We start from the raw sequence: 20,915 nt of genomic DNA on the forward strand, positions 1-20,915 counted from the left end.
TGCATGGCCTAAATGATGTGGCCATGCTGAAGTGGGATATTTATGCGACTGGTGCTGAAGTCTCAAATTGCCTGCAGGCTTAATTTAGGAGTTCAGCATCCCAAAAGATAATGACAAAATCAATTAAATTCAAGGAAATTCATAAAAAGTAACAACGATCCAAGAAACCAGAAGCACAAGTAGAAACGTATGAGCTTGGCATTCTTTAAAGAAGACAATTTGATGTAAAGATTAAATACAACAAGAAATGTTGTACAGTTCTCCCCCCATCATTCAAAAAATACCAGGGCTACAGAGAAAACACAATATTCAGTTATATTTACTAATTTCACTACTGCTTGTTTTTTAACAGGTATCTATACTGACATCTCAGCACAACTACTGGAAATAAAGAGCTGATTTTTGACAGAGAAGAAGGGCAAGAAGGAGTTAAAGGAGGGAAGAGAAAGGCAAAGAGATGGGAGCAGAAGGTAACAAAGTAACAGTAACAAAGTCTGGAGTGTTTGATTCTGCAAAATTTACAATTGTGGAGAACATAGCCATGTATGTTAACATTTTTGTGTGTGTTAACATTGAGATCTACTCTGTATCTGTAATTGGATTGCGAAGTTTTCTATGAAGTCCAAAGCTGAGGAGTAGTGATGTGACTGCAGCTATACCACGATAAGCACAGACGGGCAATTCTCTGACTGCTTACACCCCCTTGCCTTCAAAAGAATCACAGTCTGACGATTCTTTCATTTGAAATTTAAAGGGACAGAGTACACTTCTTTGGTACTGGGCAGGGACATGGTTTAGGCTTGTTCATGTGAGAAAGTGAAGCCCGGGATATATCACTGGGTCAGTACCAGTGTGTGGTTAATCAGAAGACATAGTTTTCATTTAGAAAGCTTATTTAAATGTGTTGGCATATTGTTTTCTGTAAAAGCATAATGCAAAAGTAGGCTACAACAGCTCTGTCTGGCTGAACAAGGGTGAAAAATTGAAATTGTGTCTGTAATCTTTCATTCCAAAGCAGATTTTAGCCACAAAATTGAAATTGGTTCACAAGTTCTACTAACATGGTAGACAAAATTCATGACATTTGGTATTTAGACATTTTGCTCAATGATGCTGAAAATAACTGGATTATTATGAATTCGTTTTTTTGTGCAATTGTAGTTATTTTACTGTTCTTTTGCTATTATTTCTATGTTTTAATGCTGTGATATGCCATAATAGATGTTTCTAACAGATATCTACAGTACTGTATTACACCTTGATATCACTCATATTTGTTTACGTGTGATCCGGTACAGTGCAAGATGGTAAAGGCACATGTAAGAAAGCCTTAGCAAAAACGTTATGATAATTTCACCATGGTCAAGTTCCAGAAAAGGTAACAAGTGTCAAGATGCACCATGTAACTCTGATGAGGAAAAGAGAAACAGAAATAAGAAAAGTCTGAGAGAGGATAGAAGAAAGGAGGGAGAGGAGGCACTGAACTCCTCAGTGAATGTTTTACAAATGTAGATGTTTGCTATTCAGCAGAGAGAAAGGGGGCCTAGGGAGAGGAAGTAGTACCTCTGTGTGGGAACAACAGAATCCTAGATAAACCTTAACAGTTTGAAGACTGGATTAAGGGAAGAACAAACTGTGCTTAATGACCTAAGAGAAGATACCTTAAAGTGTGGAGAAGTTACTTAATAAAAGAGAAAGGCGATGAAAGAGAGGGCAAGGGAGTGTAAAATATAATAGGATATAAGGAGTACACACAAAAGCATCCAGGTTCTCCACTATCTCATCTCAAAGCAACAGGTTGTCTACATAAACCTTCTGACACTGGATTTCATCAAATCCACATTTTTATACAAAGAAAGATCAAAAGAAATAGCACAGAGACAGATGACTTTGTGATACTACAACTGCAGCTGTTGAAATTCTGTAATAAAACAGGCAGACATTACAAGACTTGCAAGGTGATATATAAGGTTTCATTTTGTTCTGAAAAGTAACCATAAAAGTTTGACAATGGGAAACCTGTCCAAAGGAAATACAGTATATAATTAATAAAAAAGTATGTTTACTGGAAGTAAAAGAAGGTGGTTTCAATCCATCAGTGACTATGAACAGTTCAATTAATCCAGCAAATAGTTTATGAATAACTGCTGAAAATTTCATGTAATTGGTACATGCTTATTTTGTACAAAATCAAAAATCCCTTCACAGGAAATCACATACTGTTTCATATACAATTAAGCATATCAGCAAATTCTAAAACATTACCAAGAAATTGGGATATATTTTTAACTGGATTAAAAAAACAAGAAAAACAACCCCTAAGATTATTTAATGGATGTCTATTTTAGACCATCAGAGTTTAATATCCAGTGGACTTTTTTCACTCTGTACAGCCATATTTCTCCAGGATGCAATGAGACAGACAATGACAGAGACAGAGAGGCAGAGATAAAGCAGGCTGGGTATCGGTATTACCAGCAACAGTCGTTGTGTCGGAAAGATGGGTCTGAGACTGATAGCCTCCCTATGGCAGAGTGGGGGAGGGCAGGGATCAAGTAACAGACACAAACAGGTGAGAGCAGGTGTATTCATTCCTCTGATTATATCGCTCTCTCAACGCCTTCCTAGAACACAGACCAGTGAAGGGGATCGAACAGACGGGCAGACAGAGAGGACAGAGCATTTTGTTTGCTGTCCGACCCACCTGTGCTCGGAGTGCCACTGCAAGAGACACAGAGAGAAGGAGAGGGTAGGAAGGGGGGGAACAGGAGGAAATAAAAGTCAACCACAGACTGAGGGAGAATCAAAGAACACCCAGCGAAGGAGAAGGAAATGCTTGAAGGAGAGAAACACGGAGCAGCTTGAGTCAATGGTAAAATAGAGAGAGCAAACCAACAGCACAGGGGAAAGGAAAGGAGATGCTGAAGAGTAAAATAAACTGGGGTGGGTAGAAAAAGAAGAGAGGTTCAAAAGCAGGAAACAAGAAGAGAATTAAGAGTTCAAAGAAAATTTACTCTTCTAAATGTAAAAAGTGACAAATGGAGAGGAAAAACTCACAGTGTAATATTATCACTCTAATGTGTGCTCCCAAGTCAGAATATCCTTACAGAGGGGATGCCAAGAATGACAAAATTAAGTGAACGAGAAGGTTAAGTTCAGTTAAACAACAAACAGCTAGAGAGTGTAGGCAAGGATCTACAGATTTTCCAAAGGTGAGGTGATCCAGTGGAAAGTCTTCTGTTCATTTGGAATAGGAGAGGGGGAGGTGCCTGGGTTCAGAAAGTGGCATGTTGTAGTGCAGGGTCTCTCTGATTTCAGTTTCGGCTTGGCTTGGGTCAGAGAAACAGGCAGCCAGGATGATGCAACAGATCCTACAGGACATGTACATCGAGCCTGATCTGCTGGCTGAGCTCAATGAGGAACAGAAGCAGATCCTCTTCTACAAAATGAGAGAGGAGCAAGTACGTCGATGGGCTGAGAGAGAGAGCCATGAGAAGAACCAGGAGCAGCAGCCAAAGACCAAAAAGAGTGAGTACTAAAAAAGTTGCTGACATTTCCTAAAATTAATAATAATGAGAGTTCTTGCATCCTGTACACCTGTGACTGATCTCGTCAGATTTCACAGCTAAACTAGGCTGGGCCTGGACAGGACTGGGATAGGAAACCTCTGAGGAAACCCATTTTGCTGCTGTAAGCTGTTTTGAACTCCGGTAGATGGAGCTCTTCCTTCTTGGCCAGATTTTGCAGGAACTAATGCTCCAGAATAGTGATTGAGGACATTGTACTCAAGAGAATCTGCCCTTCAAAAAATACATTAAAAAAGTTCCTGAGTAAGGCTGAGCTGGTAAAGCTGAGCTCTGTGATCTCAAATCTGAGCCTGGGTTATGGCACTAGCCAACATTGAATAGGATTCCCCAGGTGGAGGCGCACAATTGGATGAGCTGTGTGGCTTATTCTTTTTAGTGTACAGTGAAAGCTTATCCTAGCAGAATGAGAACTAACAATTCTATCGACTTTACATCCATTTATAAAAAGACCAACCAAAGTACCATCCATGAAAACAAATTTATGTTATGTTATGAATGTTATTATATTCAGTATGAATGTTTAACCGTACAATGACATAAAATTCAATATTAAAGAGTCTTTACTACACACACACACAAAATATAACCTGTACTGCCCTTTATAAATGGAGTAGATATTGGCATGCTATGAGTGTCTCGAATTAATAATCGAGCCTAAATATCAATATTTGTCCACCTTCTCTACATTTTCCAACTTGATAGCCACTTATTTCTTTGTTTGAAAATCGATAACTATTTGTTCTTTTGCATTATGTAGCAGAAAATTGTTTCTGCTACATTTGTATTTATATTTCCTGTCTATACCCATCTTCGGAGTTCTTTATCAGACCAATAACAGCTGGTAGTTGTCAGCTGTCGACCAGCTGTTATTGGTGTCATCTGCAAATTTAACAATGAAACCAAGATGAGCTGCTGACGAAGTCATTTGTGTTTAATGTTATACACAAACACTGACAAAGTTGTTTGTGTATGCTGCACTACCTTATGGTGCTCCTGTGTTTCTAGCAATAAAAATATATTATATGGGGTAGAGCATGAATGCTGAGTTGAAAATTCAGACCAACAAATTAGATTATCGTTCACACACATACTGTTCCAGAGGATACTGCATCATAGGTTTGGGTTCAACAGAATTAATATTCATTATTATTATTCTGCGTTTAATTCTAAATAAAGTATCTTTAATATTTTCTCTGCTTTATAAGCAAGAGATTTTAATTAACTAATTTCCAAACATTTCATATCTACAGATATAAGGGAAATTGGATAATAATGACTAAGGATTTGGGACTTCAAGATTTCCAAAATGTTCAAGATATGGGATATGATGCTGGTCAATAGACATGTTGTCACGATTATAGTCCCCCCTCCTTAAGGGTGCTCCAGCCCTTCACTTTAGACTTTATTCTGTGCACCTGATCCCTATTCCCAGCCCACCTTAAAAGCCAGGCGCTGACGCTCATCCGGGCTCTGCATCTGGTTTCTGTACCGTGCGAGTCCGGGACCTGGAAGCGCCTGGTCCCGTTAAGGTTTTAATCTCTGTTCCCGTTCCCGTTCCCGTTCCCGTTCCCTGTCCGCGGGTTCCGACCCGGTTTCTGGTTTTAATTCCTAGTTTTGATGGATCTCCTGGTATTGGACTTACTCATGTGTTTTTGGATACTCTAAGGATTACTCTTAGGGATTGTTCGCCTCGGCCACACCTCCCCGTGCACCAGCGCACTTTGGACACGCCCCCCTGTCTTCAGCCCCGTATTCCTGCATGACGTTTTCCCAGTGTTTCCCCACTTCTTCGGATTGTGTCGTCCGCATAGGGTCCGGAAAGAACTGTTCGTTACACATGTGATATAAGATGTGAGAGAAGATAACTGTATTCTACACAATTTCTTCTTAATTATCAGGGTCAACTGTCTTTCAGGGATTGCTCCATGGAAGAGAGCTACAGATAAGCATGTTCCAAAATAAAATTTATCAGATAAATGACTTCACTTATTGACAACAAAAAAAACAAAAACAAAATCCCCCTTCTTGATTACTTTACCCTCCATAACATTAACACATCTCCAAGCATGACAAAAAGTATTTTCATTAAACCCATCTTATAATTTGGTGTTAACAATCTTTTTCATGTTTTCTAAATGAGTAATTCAATATATTTCTGGATTGCACTTTCTTTTCTCTGTCTGTGAAATGCTGTGAGAAAATGTTTTTTTTTCCTTATCTTTTCTTCTAAACAGTTTCCTCTCTGTTACACATTATGGCACTGTGCCATAGTGCACCAGGATGAGAGTAATGGCAGTGTTTACTGAAACATTAGTATTTCTGTTGTATCAAATAAAATAAAAACTTGACATCAATACATCAACCTATCGAGGGTAAGCTCAAATAGTTGTGCTCTTTAAAAGTGGGTTTAATTAATGTACGCGAGAGGTGCGGTAGAACCGTGACTGTGCTAAGACAAAAAGTAACAAGGATACAATAAGCCCCTTGACTTTGAACTTGTCTGTATCACTTTAACCCTGACCTACTGTACATGATACTGGGTATTGTCCTTTTGTTTTCCGTTAGTCTTAATTCCCTTTTTGTCCCATGTTTATTCGTCTGATCAACTGACATTTGTTTTCATATCACACATTTAAAACTAACAACTTGAAATGAATGGACAAAGGCAAATGCAAAAACCAAATGATATATTAATAAATCATTGTCCTTGTTATTATATACTGAAACCATGTTTATTATAACAAACTCAGAAACAGCAGTAAGTGGAAAACCATAAAGGAAAGGAAACATTAAAATAAGAATCAATCAGAGCAATCAGAACAAAGCAGGAGTATAAAACTGGTAAATGGTCCAGTTCAATTGTTGTTTTCAAATATCCACATGCAGGGCCTTGTAAAGCAGTGAGCAGTGCATTTGTCATTTTGATTTTTCTTTCAAGTGTTTTGCTTTTTGAACTTCTGTGGCATTGTTTGCCATCTTCCTCTTTCCTACTGGGATGTCAGCCCCCCTCCTGACAGTGTGTTCCTCTGCCAAGGTGCTGCAGGTGGTGATAAGGGCGTGCAGTGGCTGCTGGGCCAGGATGGAGATGTGTGGGTGTGGGTGATGGGAGAGGCGCCGGGAGACAAACCTTATGAAGAGATTGTGGAGGAGCTGATGGCAGAACGAGCCAGAAGGCAGGCACAGCAAGAGGCCAAAGAGCTCTGGTGAGCAAAGAACATGACCAGCAGGCAATTGGAATCAGATGTAATTGTCTGTAACTAAAGGCTAACGAAAAGCCAAATTGTGACAGTGCATGTCAAAGTATATTTATAATTGTATCATTATCCCCCAAGCAAAAACATGAACCATTTATAACAATCACTTTCTTTTGTAACTACAGTAAAGTGTCTCACAAGGGGAAATCTAGTTAATTTTCTTAATTTATTTATTGGCTTTCCATTGACAAACATACATTTCTATTCAATAAACAGGCAGTCTAACCATTAAAAGAAAGTAAACGCAAGTGGAAAATATGTGTGTTGAAAGTGGAAATTGCTTACAGGGATTGTGTAGAACCTTTATGCAGCTGTTAAATTCCCAACTATACCAGCACCAGATGTTGCATCAGCAAATAAGGAAAGAAAGAGCCTATTAATATTCACATATTCTGTGAAAGATGCATCTAAAATCTCCTCTGCTAAAATTCAGCCAAAGCCTCTATAGTAGTGTATTTTAAAGGCCAGGTTCCTATTTATTGTTGTACATTTCTAGTGGGGGTCATGTTCCATTAGGAAGACAGGTACAAGGAAGAGGTTTACAGTGTGACTACAGACTGCACCACACACAGCAGTTCTGCCCAAAGTGGACTGGCAGAGGAAGGGAGGCTGAGACTGAAAGAGACAGGGAAATGGAGACGAGAAGTAACTGTGAAGCAGAAGCGGGGGAAAAGAAAGATGAGGTGATGCAGTGTGGAAGAAAGGAGAAAAAAAGGAGATTGTTGGAAGGAAGGACAGAAAGAAAAAGGTGGAGTTTTAAGGCAGAATGATAAAACAAGAGGTTCAAGATACAAGGGGATTCAGCTCAGCATTATTGCTGCGTGCACACAACAAATTTATATAAATTATTTTTTAAATGATAAATTTAAAAAGTGAGCAAGAACTCACAAGAAGTAGCCTAACTAACTCCCTAAGAATACTGGCAATCAAATTTTCAGTTTCATGCCCTGGGGCAAAACTATAAATGATTTACAAGTAGATGTGTCTGTCTCATGAACTGCATATTGCACAGCATCACTACAAAGAAACATCCATTGACAATTAACCAGCACATCCACACTGGCACTAAATTTAACAAAGCAGACCAAAGAAAATTACATTTGGTGTTAGAAGAAACAAGAGCCAGGATATTGAACATTGCAAATATATTTGGGCTGATCTGAAGTAATATTAAGCCTCACTCATGACCTCCAGATTTAAGAAAGATTTTGCCCTTCCTCTTACTCGGGGTGACGCATACAAAGCTTCATTGATCATTTTGGAGAAGGAAGATCCAGTAGCATCTATTCCATCTGTGGTGCGCGTGCACTCCAAAGTCTCACCTCTCTACATTATACTCACTCAACTTCTCTTGTTGAACAGATCGTTCAAGGACTGTGCCAGTTCACAAAGGATGATTTCATTAAAAAGGAGTGAATTGTTCACAAACTGCACAGCACTATTTTACAAGAACATGGGGTACCAATTGAATTCTGCAGATCATTTCATAAAACCCTGACTAATATTTTCTGATTCAAACATTGCCAAAGGATTTCCAGCAGATGAATACAGCCATTGAAATAAAAACATGTCGTCACCTTTATTGGTTACAAGCATTCTAAACCAGATCTGATCACTTAAATGTGAGAGTAAACATGTTCACAGCAAGAAAGATGTTTGTATTATGCTTCTCTATATCTTTTTTAAACGTTATGAAATCAGTAAAATGGTCAGCACATTTCATGACAGCATGATATTTTCTGCTATTCTCTACCAGCATTGTACAAAGATAAAATACCTTCATTTAAAGTTAAATACAAACACATAAGGAAGGCAATACAGTTCTTGACAAGGTATCTTGCATTGAATGAAGGTAGTTAAGTAAGCTCAGAACATGTGGACAACCCACTAATGGAGATTTCTAATTATTTTAAGGTTGGCACAAATATAGAAGAGTTGAACCAGCTTATGCAGCCAAGCTTCGGTTATAAAATTTGGAATAAAAGGTAGCTCAGTTGCTGCCTAAAAGTAGCAGTGGGAGTGCTTTGAAGTCTATTTTGGAAACAATAATGAAGCTGAACAAGCTGGTTGAATCCAATTTACACCTGCACACAAGACAATGAAATGCAGCTTTTGCACTTTGTTTTTTTGGAACACTGGCTGAAGGATTTGCCTGCCTGTAATTGGAAAGCGTTAAACTGCTAATAACACTGCCTAATCAAATTAGAAAGTCATGTGTGTTAAGCAGTACCACCTGTGAACACACCAAAGAATGTAACCTAAATGACAACAAACATTTGCTTTCATTTGGACAAAATTCTTCAGCTGTCAAGTCTCCTAAATCTGCATAAAAGCTGAAATATGATAAAGGCCATTTCTAACCTACTGGCATGACTTCTGTTGGAAACTGTGGATGGAAAATCATAAATGAGCGGATTCAGAAACAAACTGATTGCCCAAATGCTCCATTTCCAACCAGGAGAAACTGGAATGGCGACATGTTAAGAAAAGAAGCATGCAGTTTGTTCAAAGCTGATTGTTATTTTTTCTGATCCCCCCCCACCCCCATGAGTAAACTAGTGTGAAGCATTTTTTTACACTTAATGCAGAGTAAAGGAAACACTTTCCAATCCGAAACAAAGCTTAATCTGCTGGGAATTTCTAAACAAGTTCTAGTAAAGACTGCTAAAAATCTAGAACTCTGTTTCTAGAAATCTTGTGACACTATCATTGTAACCTTAGAATCAGATGTTAGACATTACGCTCTGTTTTTTGTGAAGTATGTTTAGATGCAGTAATACAGCTGGTGTAAAGACCTTCCAACCTCTTTAAAGATAAATGCGCCACTAATAAAGTTATTAAATCAAATACCATTCCGTCTATCTAGGTTTATTTTTGAAAAATGTTAAACTCAATTTTATATACCAAGTCTCTTTATGAAAAGAGATTAGCATTGAGTTTAGAAATGCTGTAAACCTACCTACCCCTAGTCTACACAAGTTTAAAAGTGGCTTGTCTCTTTCTCTCACCTCTATCCTTCCAAACTCAGGCGAGCAAAAGAGGCCGAGATTGAACAGAAGTTTCGGGATGCAATGGCAAAGGAAAAGGCTCGCTTTGTGGCGGAGAAATGGAGGGAGGAGACGGAGGACAGGAGAGCAGCAAAAATGGAAGAGGATCGGATTCAGGAGGAGCTAAAGGTAAATGTGCATTGGAATATTGTCAAGTCACCTCAGAAGTGATTAACTTGTGAACAGTTATGTACACTCAATGGAGCTCACCTAATCATCTCCAAGTACAGCTATTGTTTGCATTTCAACAGTTTCTCTTTACCAGTCCCTAATGTTAAAGAACTCTGTCATGTCCAGATAACCAGACTTTGGGTGACAATGTGTATATGGTACATACTGTAGTATCAAGAACAAAATTCAAGCAGATACAAACACAGCAGCATCTGCTTGTGTAACCTCATGCATCATGCAGGGCTTGAAAGTAGATGCACATGCAGAATGCCAATATTTTTTCCACAGGCTAAGCAGGGTTTTGAAAAGGCTCATTGTAACCTGGCAGGGTTCTGTTTGCATATTTTGGGGTAACGTAGCTGCTGGACTTTAAGCAAATATATGGCATGCCCTGATAAGAGTGTGCGTGCTCTCTGCATTGCTCTACAAAGCATTTGGGGGCTTGGTGGGGAGGAAGGGATTAGCCAAAGGCTGTGATTGAGAGCTCATTTCCAGGCTGCTTCTATAAAGCCTTCAGAGGCCTGTCAGTCCTGAATGATTTAGGACCTCTTAATGAGACCTTCTTAAGAAGCTCTTCAAATATTAAACATCTTGTTTATCTTCACCCCTCGACATCCAGCCAGCCAGTGGGAAAGCTCTGAGTCATTAAATTTTAACTGTCTTTCAAAATATTCTTTCAGTTGAATACTTAAAAGAAGGAAAAATGTAATCCAGATGCCTCTCACATCAAGGCTGGTTAAAAGGATCTTCTATTCTATTCATTCTAAAACAGCAATAACAGAGGAAATTAATCCACTTTTCCCCCATAAATACACAGGTCAGGTTCAAGGGGAAGAAAAAGCCCCATTCTCTAGCTTTTGACCCCCATATCATTTCCATTTTCATTAGCTCACATGTACAAATAGATCCAGATGCAATAACTGGCTCTCACTCATTTTTATCCATCAGATAGTCTTTTACATGTCTTGATGGATTCTTTTCATTGGTCCAAGCAGCAAGCAGCAGCAGCATATATGACTGGCCAAGCGTTTTGATTGATTTACTTTTTTACACTCAGAATGTCCCTCTGCTCTTTATAGAACCCTTCAGTGTTCAAGTTAATGAAGAGAGGAGTCAGGCAGGGATGTTGCACATAATATTTAATTGTGCTTCAATGCTACAGACAGAGCAGCCTCTGCACAGAGTACAGGTTGGGCTCTAGATTGATTTGAGTCAATGTTCCTATGCATAGTCCATAACTGGCTGAGGTCCACCAGGTCTGGGTGGATTTCAAGCAAAACGGGGTTTTATCAGCCTGTCATTCAGCAATGATGCCTATATTATATCTAAACAGGAACCTATAAGCTTACAGTGTTATTGGAAAGAGCTGTTGTGATTCTGCTGTATATACTGAAGATTGAAAAGGAACAGACGAAAATAACTAAGGAAGATCACAAATTAAAGGATGCCATTCAACCCGGCTAACTTGTTTGGATGCTGCACCTACAGTAGCAGATCCTTTAAAAAGATGTCTCCTTTGACTACATGGCTATGTAGCTTGACTATGACAACCCCTTTCCAAGATGTGTATAAACAATCTACAAATAATCAGACTACAACAAACTCTTTGGTAAGAGATTTGAGATAACCTGAATATTAATTATCAAATCCCAAAATGGGAGAGAACGCAAAAAGAAAAAAGAAATATTTTGGGCCATATTACTAAAAAAAAATCATCTATGTTTTTTCCCTCATGCTGAAGAGAAGATAAAGACTTTTGATTTTCAGATTTATTTTATCTTTCAATAAGTTCCCAGATAATAGGTCTGTGTGATGGTGTGTTGGACAAAAATAATTTGAATAAAGAAAAATCACAAAGGAAATTGACAGACTGAGCTACCATGAAAGAGTCAGTAAAATGTCTGTCCTGTGGCCTGGAGATCAAGCAAACTAGTACACTGTGATTTGTAAACACCTTAGATGGTAGAGTTTGCTACATTCATTTACAGGTGTCAGCAGCTCTCTCAGCTGCCTGCTCCAGCTGGCTGGCCAGCATAAAGTACTGCAATGCTTTATACTGACCAGCCAGCTGGATCAGAGCTTTACAAAACTCAGAAAGCTGAATCACTTTGACTCAAGAACAGGATATTGCTACCATGGAAAGAGCTCAGCAGAACAAGTCACTTTGAATACCAGGGGACTGATACTCAAATATTCAAAAACCTTAATGGTATTACACTGCTTACAGTCAATAACAAAATAATGTCCAAAAGGAATTAAAATTAAGAGGACAAATCTTTAATACCGAGTATAGGAAGCACTTGTTTATTGTAAAGGGAGGCAGATGTCTGGAACAAGAAGTCCAGAAATGTGGTTTCCTGGGAAAGAAGCTGTGAAACAGCTGTGCAAGATCCTTCATTAAACTCCCCAAAACCAAATAAGGTGGACAAGGTCAAGCAGGTTAGTGCATCCATTTCACAGTTACAACACGTATTGTAGATTCAGGTGTTTTTAGAACTTGGCTGTTTGTAAATAACTACTTCAGTACAAAAGAGTCAGATGTCTTACAAATTACTGCAACTGTCAAAAACCAGCATAAAAGGCATATTATAATAAACAAGCATGCATGAGTCTGAAACGTTCTGAAAACACTTGAACAAACCAACAGTACAAGGAAAGAACAACACGAGACCTAATATCTGTTACAGTTCACATCAGTTTCCCAATTTCACTCAAAACTACTTTGCATTAGACATACTAGACAGAGACATAAGGTCCCTCAGCAGACAAGGTTTACCGATAGCTTCCCAAGTCGTCCTAGTGGATCGCCTAACCAAGACCATGTGGAATTACAAGAACGCAGTGGAAGGAAAGCAGATGTGGGAGGATGGATGCACAGCAGAGGACAAAGGGGGCAATGAGTCCATATGGTCTCTCCCGCAGAGGCGAGAAGAAGAAGAGAGGCAGCGCGGGGAGGAAGAAATACGCCGCACAGAGGAGAGGAGAGCGAGGGAGCTGTACATGTCCCTCAAACAGGAGGAGCGAGGGAGCGAGAGGGATGACAAGGAGTGGCAGGAGCAGCGTGAGTATGGGCACAGAAAGGGAGGAGAGACAAGAAACTTCATGACAGTGACTTTGGGACAGTGGGCAAGGATGAACAATCAAAGGATAAGAGTAGAGGAGGAGTTCGTAAGAACCATTTGTGTTCCATCAGCTTTTCACTGTTTGTCGCTTTCTCCAAAAAGTGTATTATGAAAACAATGTCAGTAATTCCAGCCTTTCTTCTGGTTTTGTTCTGTCTTTCTCTTATCCATCTCTCAAACACTCACTTCTCCTCCTACCTTTCTTTTGCCTTTTTCTCATCTTGCCCCTCTCCCAACCCACCCATTTTCTCCTCTGCTCCTCCTTTCTTCGCATCTTCGATATCTTCATGTTTCCTCTCCCTCCCCACTCCACACGTTCCTCTGGCTGGCTCTCTACCTCGGTCTTCTCCCTTACCCTTCTCTTGCATCCTACTGCCCAACTCCATCTCTCTCACGCCCCCTCGTAGTGCGTCGCTCCAAGGCTGCGGACGAGGAGATGAAGCACAAGGCTCGGCGGGCACGGGACGAGTACAAGCGCCAGTCTCTGCGTGCCATCGAGAAGGGCCGGGTGGCGGGCCTCAGCGGCCTGTTCCAGAAAACCCAGCTAAACGGTGCAGGACAAGGCCGGCGGCACAGCGCCAACATCGAGGCCACGCCTTCCGAACGCAGTTCTGACACTGGCCACGCCCACAGCGGCATGGCCGCCCCGTCCGCGGCACCACCCTCTCACACCCGGAGGGGCAGACAGAGTCGCCGACACAGCACCAGCACAGCACTGCAGTCCCCAGCTAACAGGTACTATAGCACCGCATACCTCAGAGATGACACATACCAAGTTTCTGAAAAGACAGTCTTTGGCAAACAACCCCAGGTATTTCTAAATATTACAGATGGATGCCGACCAGTATCACTTCAACAGAAAAACAAATAAAACCTGTGACATCTCACCATACAATCATAAGTATCCACTACCTAATGCAAGCACACATATAATCATGCACAAGAAGCACTTGACTGGACACATCACCTCCCTGTGCAGACAGGCAGACACAGACAGACATGAACAGACCCCTCTGTTCAGGCTTCTAATACTATACAGGCAGACCAAGTGCTGTTAATACTATCAGCATAGAACACAATTCTGTACATTCAATAAACCACGGTCCCAAATACAGAGACAATTTAATTGCAACAAATCACAAAAATGATCACTCAACAGGATCATAGAAATACCACATTATAGTATATGAGATACCCCCCAAAAAATCCTGTCTTCTACAGGGAGGTCACCTAAATGTCCAGTATGTACCTCCTATGTGGTCAGCTTGGAGTGGGTTTTCTCTATGAGAAAGTAAAGCCCATTCTCTAATAAGAAGGTTCCACAGGCTCCCATACGATCTGCTCTAGAGGTTTCTTCACAGTCTGCTCTTCTCAAAGTCTACTGTGAATTTGTCTTCAGGGTGTTTGACTTTTGCTCCTGTGATGATATAGTCCCGCTTCTGTATGTGCTCCATGTATATTTACCCAGTGTATAGTTAGTTACCCTACACTGAGAATTTGCCCATCTGGCCATCACTAAGCATTACCCTGTATTTACTGCAGTGCTTGCTCTTCTGCCCTCCTTAGCACCCCATGGATAAGACCCCCCCGGCCCAACTCCCGCGAGTCCGTGCTGCGCTGGTTCAGAGAGGAGCAGCGGCCCAGGCGAGCTGGATATGAACGCAACAGCAACACCATCGCCCCCTGGTTCCATGGTGAGAGCAGCCTCCCTCCTATCCATCTTCCTGAGCACCTGGGTACACATTCAGCGTGTACAGCTGGTCCAGTTCGGGCTGTTGCCTCCTGCGCGGAAATGAAACCTCATTCTCAGAAAGGCAGTCTGGCTGACTGTACTTGAGGAGATAATTAATTCTCCAGATAATCTCTTCAATGTCAGCTTTAAATAATCAGAAGATCTCTCTACTCATTATATTGAATTAATTTTGGTAATTAGCAAATTTCAACAATTCATCTAATTATTTTGTCTGTGGATGACTGTGGGGAGAACAATTCAACCTGAGGCTGCAGTACCTATCAAACAAATCCGTTCACAGGCTCCAGGTGGTGCTTGGGTAGAAAATAGAGATTCACACCTGATTTGTACCTCCATCTCTGACACCCCTCCCATTGTTTGAGCAACACAGCCCAAATGCAGCTTTAACTTTAACAGCTAGTAACGAAAGAGCACTCTTGAGAATCAGGGGAAGTGATGAAATCATAGCTCACTGCATACTATGACACTCATGCATTCAAGAGGTGTGAAGGTGGTAGCAGCATCAGCATGCATAGGCTGCAGAGGAACAGGTGAAGGTTTATTCCATGCTGAAAGGAAAGGGAAACAGACAGCTACAGTTACAGCTTTGAAGAAGAAGAACCTGAAGATGGCTCATACCTACAGAAGGCTCCACAGCCGAAACGTTTGCGTCTCTTTTCTTTTCTTTTCAGCATGAACAAGTTTTACCTGTTCCTCTAGGAGAAATGGACACTTTAAGTGTCAAATGGGAGGCAAGTACAAGAGGTAATTTCCATGTCCAAGCCACAGGCCAGAGCTTCTGATTACTGTGAAGTTAAGCAGATATGAGAGCACATAACGTCAAGCCCTTTGTAGGGATCACCCCTGCAATGTTTGTCCCCCAGTTATACAGTGGGTGAACTGGCCCAACTGGGGAAAGTACCTCACTCAAGATACAATAGCAATGTCTGTAGCAGGGACTCAAACCCACCACCCAGTAGGTATAATTCTAGAGATTTGCCCACTGTGTTGCACTGCCTTCCAAATAGGAGGGCATGACCTAAAAAAAAGTGAAGATGTGAAATTAGCTGATGATTTTCTATATCTAGGAAATCTAGGATAAGAATCAAAATGCTGACAGAATATATGTATGCCACAAAGATGAATTTTTTATTTAAAAAATATATCCCACATTAAAATATCACAAGACTTGATATTAATCCATGATAGTCACCATTAAGAAAATCCTGATGTCATTGGATACATTTTGATTGCATCAGAACAACAGTCAAGTCACTGGGAATTTTTAAAACATGCCTGGATGAGATACTGGACTTAGTTAGCTGCTATAAATCGAATGATTAATTCGTAACTTTCTTAAACACCTCCCCTTCCCCACCATACACACCTAAGCTCCCTGAGCAACCCAAAACCACTGTTTCCAGCCCTTGGATCAGGAGGGATTAGTGAGAGGAGTGTGGAATATCGCTGCGCTGTGTAACTGGAGAGGCGCTGGCACAGAAGATGAGAGTGCAGTGAGGGCAGCTGTGTGGCAGAGCAGGAGTCTGCAGCGAGGGAGAAGTAGCTGCTCAATAATTTACAGCACCTGGGGCTAATTACTCCCAAGAGTCCTGCTGTCTTTTGTCCATGCGACAATGGGGTCACAGTGTGTGGCTCCTGTTTAAGTGACAGTGGTTCAGATTAAGGCCCTAAGTGACGCCTGCTGGACCCAAACACAGGGCTGTCATGAGGGCCACATGGTCACAAGGTGCCCAGATGGACAGGGCTGACACATACAGTACACGCTTTCGCACGGTTGTACTGCTTCAGGAGACTTGACAGTGACTGTTGAAGGAATCCACTATGACTACTTGAACTGCCATTTCAACTCCAACTCTCATTCTATGGAGTTCCTCTCTTGATCTCTTTCTGTATCCGCGCATAATCTTGTCGGCAGGCACAATCTCTTCTTTCGGTAGGCCTCCTTTTTTTCTCTCTGCAGGTATGAACAGCCTCTGCTGATACCGTCTTTGTGTCAAGAGGTGTGATTTATCACTGTCTCCAGGTGCAATCTCTTTGTCTCAAAGTTTAATCTCTCCCTTGACTGTGGGTGTAATCTCGTTCTTTGGAAGTAGGTTTAATATGGCCGTTCATGTGGGAGTCTACAGGTATAATCTGTCTTTGTGTCTGGCTGTTTTAACATAACAAGTTGAACCTTGCTAGACTTACAGTACTTTTATTTGTAGAAAGAAAACTGCTATCAAAATGTCTTTATAATATTACATCTTTACCTGAACAATATATTAAATTGGGTACTATAGGTCAGACTTCATCTGAATCTTCTGCATGTGCTTTATCATGCGTCAAATTGACTTCTGTGATTCCTTATTCAGTGGACTGTCAAAACTGCAGTGAACTCTGCAGATGCAGTTATAACTCATGCCCAATTAGCAGAACAGTCGACTCCTTCGACTCCCTGTTTCTTTTAAGATTTTGCTACAGTTGCACACTGCGGTAAATGCACGGTTAAGCACATTGAAATCACAGGAAAGCAAACCTCTCTAGTTACAAATTCCTATGATACAGTCATGGGAGGCCAACACAAAGCAGAGCAAATGCATGGTAAATGAATGACAAATAGAAGACAGATCCATATATTTATAGAGGTAACATTTCATTTCCTGACTTAAAGGCAGGGTTGTCAACCATCTGCAAATTTACAGCCTGTCAGTGGAAAAAAAGGATCAGTTTTATCGCTGCCTGTAAATGCATATATTAGAACAAATACCAGTGAAAGGCAATAACAATAAGGAAGGTTGTCTACTTCTCTGTTCTACTGCAGTTTAAGAGTGGTTTGAGATGAGCACACACTGGGAAACATACTCATGGAGCAGGTCATATGTGACAAGTAGTTTGGCCTGGACTTCACTTAAAACTTTGCTTACATCCCACCCACTTAACACCAGTTTTCAGTTTCATGAGGCACACCGGAGATGAAAGAGGGAAGTTTTTTTTAGCAGCTACCTGAAAGTGCCACATTGTGAATCAGTATACCAGCAAAAATATATATATTTGTATATCTCACCTTGAAAAAAGGAAACCCCTTTAACTCTTTAAATCATGGCTAAAAGGTGTGTTTTTTATAGATGTAACAATTTATTCTGCAGTGCCTACATGTTCCTAAAAATTACACTGTATCTTGTTTTCTCCATCCATACGTGTCTGGGTGCAATCGATTTGCTTGTCTTATGCAGAATAATCTCTCTCTTGTTCTACAGGTATAATCTCTCGGCAGGAGTCTGAGGCTCTGCTGATGAACGCCCCTGAAGGCTCATTCCTGGTGCGTGTTAGTGAGCGGATCTGGGGTTACACCCTTTCCTACCGCACACACAGTGGCTTCAAGCACTTCCTCATTGATGCCTCCGGGGACTACTACAGCTTCCTGGGTGTGGACCAGAACCGACACGCCACATTGGCTGATCTCATTGACTTCCACAAGGTAGAATCCACTGGATTCCACTCATGCCAAAACACTTCTGTCCAGCTGTGTAAAAGACAACTGTAGTTTTTCCTTGATTTTTTCTTTAAGCTTGCCTTAGACTTAAAGGTGTTGAGCAAAAACAAGAGAACAAATTGAGACCAGGCAAGTCAAGCATAAACTAATCTTTGCTTTACACTTAAGGTATTCAATATCTAATAGTCTAACCCTTACTACCCCAGGGTAGTGAGGTAACTATCCCTGTTGTCTTGCTGTATTCTATAGTTTCCCAGCAAACAAGGCATTACTTAAGGACATAACAGATATTTGTATTAAGTTTCACAATTTTCCATCATGAAAAACTCCAAAACTTCAAACATCACTGCACCTACTGTATATGCACAATATGTGCCAAAATGAATGCAGTTTAAGCATAAAATTCCTATTTTATGATTCTGCATTTTCTATTCCTTTATTTTACCATACACGTTAAACAAGAACAAAATTTAACTTACCATGATGACACAGAAATCCTTTTATAATCAATTTCTGGAAACTGAAAATACCTTGGGTGCCACAGTGGGATCCTACCCAGGATTTGAACCCACGATCGTGCAGTGCAAAGCTCTGGAATCCAATCACACCTCCATATTGTTGGAGTCCTGTATCCCCTCTTGATTATGTCAAATGCAATCTTTGTCTCTGCAGGAGGAAGTGATCACTACATCTGGGGGAGAGCTGTTGCAGGACCCCTGTGGCCAGAAGGGGTCTAATACAGACTATGGGGGACTCTTCCAATAACACCCCCTCCTCCTAAACTCATCTGTGCTCTGGTGCACATCTCTGGAGACTTTTTGGAGACTATTTGTGTGAGTGCTGCCCAAAGGACACAGAAAAGACTTATATTAGAAAAAAAAATCTTTCTTACCCATTTAAGGATGTACTGTAGGAATTCCCTATAATCTGAAGATCACAAGTTCAGGGTTCCTGAATTCTCCAATGACCTGGATTCTCCAAGAACAGCAGCATCCCGTCGTCTGACACACTGCTGGAGTCAGGCGGATATGAAGTCGATCAGGGATGTCTTCATCTTGCTACATCGGCTCCTGTGACTGCTGACTATCACTTAGCTTGGGAAGAGCTGTGTCAGCCCTTCCTCTCATTCCCTTTCACTGTGAACACCGTCGATTTGCATCGTGCAGAAGAAGAAGAGGACAAAAGAGCACAAAGTCTGCATCTCTCCCTTGCTAGCAGGAAGGCTGGAACAGCCAAGCTGACTAACTAACTGCAGAGGTATAAACATTTGGCAATTCCATATTGATTTTATAAAAAAGGACATTAACTCGCTTTCAGTATATCTTCACCTTGTTACCCAATCTGAAATCTCATGAATGGCAGATACAGAGACCTCTTCGTGTCTTATCCTGAGATCAACTCTAGCACCTTACTGAATCCCCGAGAGCAGCTGTTCTTAATCCTAACCATGGAGGATCAGTCTTCTGTTTTTTACTCCAGCTGAGCTTAGTTACAGGGTAATTGATTTAACTTTTCCATTTAAGGCCTGTATTTAATTTTGCTTATAAGTTCTTTAACATTGAACAGGATTTCTAATTGTACAAATTAGGGTGCTTAGAAGCTTCGCTTATTTGGATGTGTCATGTGAAAGGGAATCAGCTGGTGTTAAGACAACGTAGGAGTATCTAATCATTCCCAACTGTGTCTGTTTATCATGAACTGATTACCTATGAATAGCTGTTTAGAAATGGAGGAAAGTCTGAACCACCAAGGTCAGAACAGACACCATAAAGGTCTGCTTGCTGAATGTATTGGAAATACTGGCAAGAGAATGGTTGAAACCAAGGTCTTAATGCAAAAACAAAATGTCTAAACAGCTAGCAGATCACTTAGAGGCACCAGTGTGTGGAACTTAAGGGTCCTGTTGGAAAGAAAACCAGCAGACACAGGATCAAGAACCTCTTCTTTAAAACAAATCTTAGAGCATCTGGACCAGATTGAGAAGGATGAAGCAAGTCTCATGCAATTAAAGATCAACACATTTGTACTAACACCAAATGACCAAACAGGCTAGACGGGTTGAGTGTTCTCCTCGTGTCTGTAACCACATTTGTTAGGTACGGTTTAATGTACATTATACCACCTCTGTATAAACATTTAAACATTATTTTTAAACACATTAGAACAAACCTTACCAGTACAACCATGCTAAAGACAAACAGATTAATATCACTGTTCTCTTCTGCAATTCCAAACACACTGAGGCCCAACACCTCCACGTCCTCAACTGTTAAAGTAGTCAACTCACTGAAAGCAATACACAAACACAAGTGACAGGATCAATCTGTAGTATACAGATTAGTATATAGTCTACAGTAGTATATAATGTACATTGTGATAACTGCACTGCACAGCTTCTTTGCACATTACTGGCAAACATTTGTACTGGGTGGAGAAAATAACATTTGTGTATCACTACATAGGATAGGGGCAGCATTTTGGTGCAGTGGTTAACATTGCTGCCTCGCAG

General features: G+C 40.7%; 1 protein-coding gene across 2 annotated transcripts; it reads left to right on the top strand.

Moving 5' to 3' along the window:
* Positions 1-349: 349 nt before the first annotated feature.
* LOC148661729 (SH2 domain-containing protein 4B-like) lies at positions 350-19,715 on the top strand. 2 transcript variants are annotated; one of them, XM_088635897.1, is made up of 9 exons: positions 350-470; positions 2,629-3,528; positions 6,622-6,790; positions 9,870-10,017; positions 12,982-13,120; positions 13,589-13,916; positions 14,748-14,875; positions 18,171-18,391; positions 19,079-19,715. In XM_088635897.1, the coding sequence occupies exons 2-9, from the start codon at positions 3,357-3,359 to the stop codon at positions 19,169-19,171; spliced, it is 1,398 nt and encodes a 465-aa protein (XP_088492023.1). In that variant the 5' UTR covers positions 350-470; positions 2,629-3,356; the 3' UTR covers positions 19,172-19,715. The 2 variants fall into 2 exon arrangements, with proteins under 2 accessions (XP_088492023.1, XP_088492022.1); XM_088635896.1 differs by having other exon boundaries at positions 356-470; positions 3,340-3,528.
* The last annotated feature ends 1,200 nt before the right edge of the window (positions 19,716-20,915 follow it).

The sequence above is a fragment of the Lepisosteus platostomus genome, chromosome 6 (genome assembly GCF_059453375.1).
Source record: "Lepisosteus platostomus isolate fLepPlt1 chromosome 6, fLepPlt1.hap1, whole genome shotgun sequence".
Classification (NCBI taxonomy): Eukaryota; Metazoa; Chordata; class Actinopteri; order Semionotiformes; family Lepisosteidae; genus Lepisosteus; species Lepisosteus platostomus.

What these genes read in the sequence shown, in the direction of transcription:
- LOC148661729 (XM_088635896.1), top strand. An exon ending in GGATTCAGGAGGAGCTAAAG is followed by an intron (nt 10,018 to 12,981) that starts GTAAATGTGCAT and finishes TCTCTCCCGCAG; the next exon opens with AGGCGAGAAGAAGAAGAGAG. An exon ending in ATCTCATTGACTTCCACAAG is followed by an intron (nt 18,392 to 19,078) that starts GTAGAATCCACT and finishes TTGTCTCTGCAG; the next exon opens with GAGGAAGTGATCACTACATC.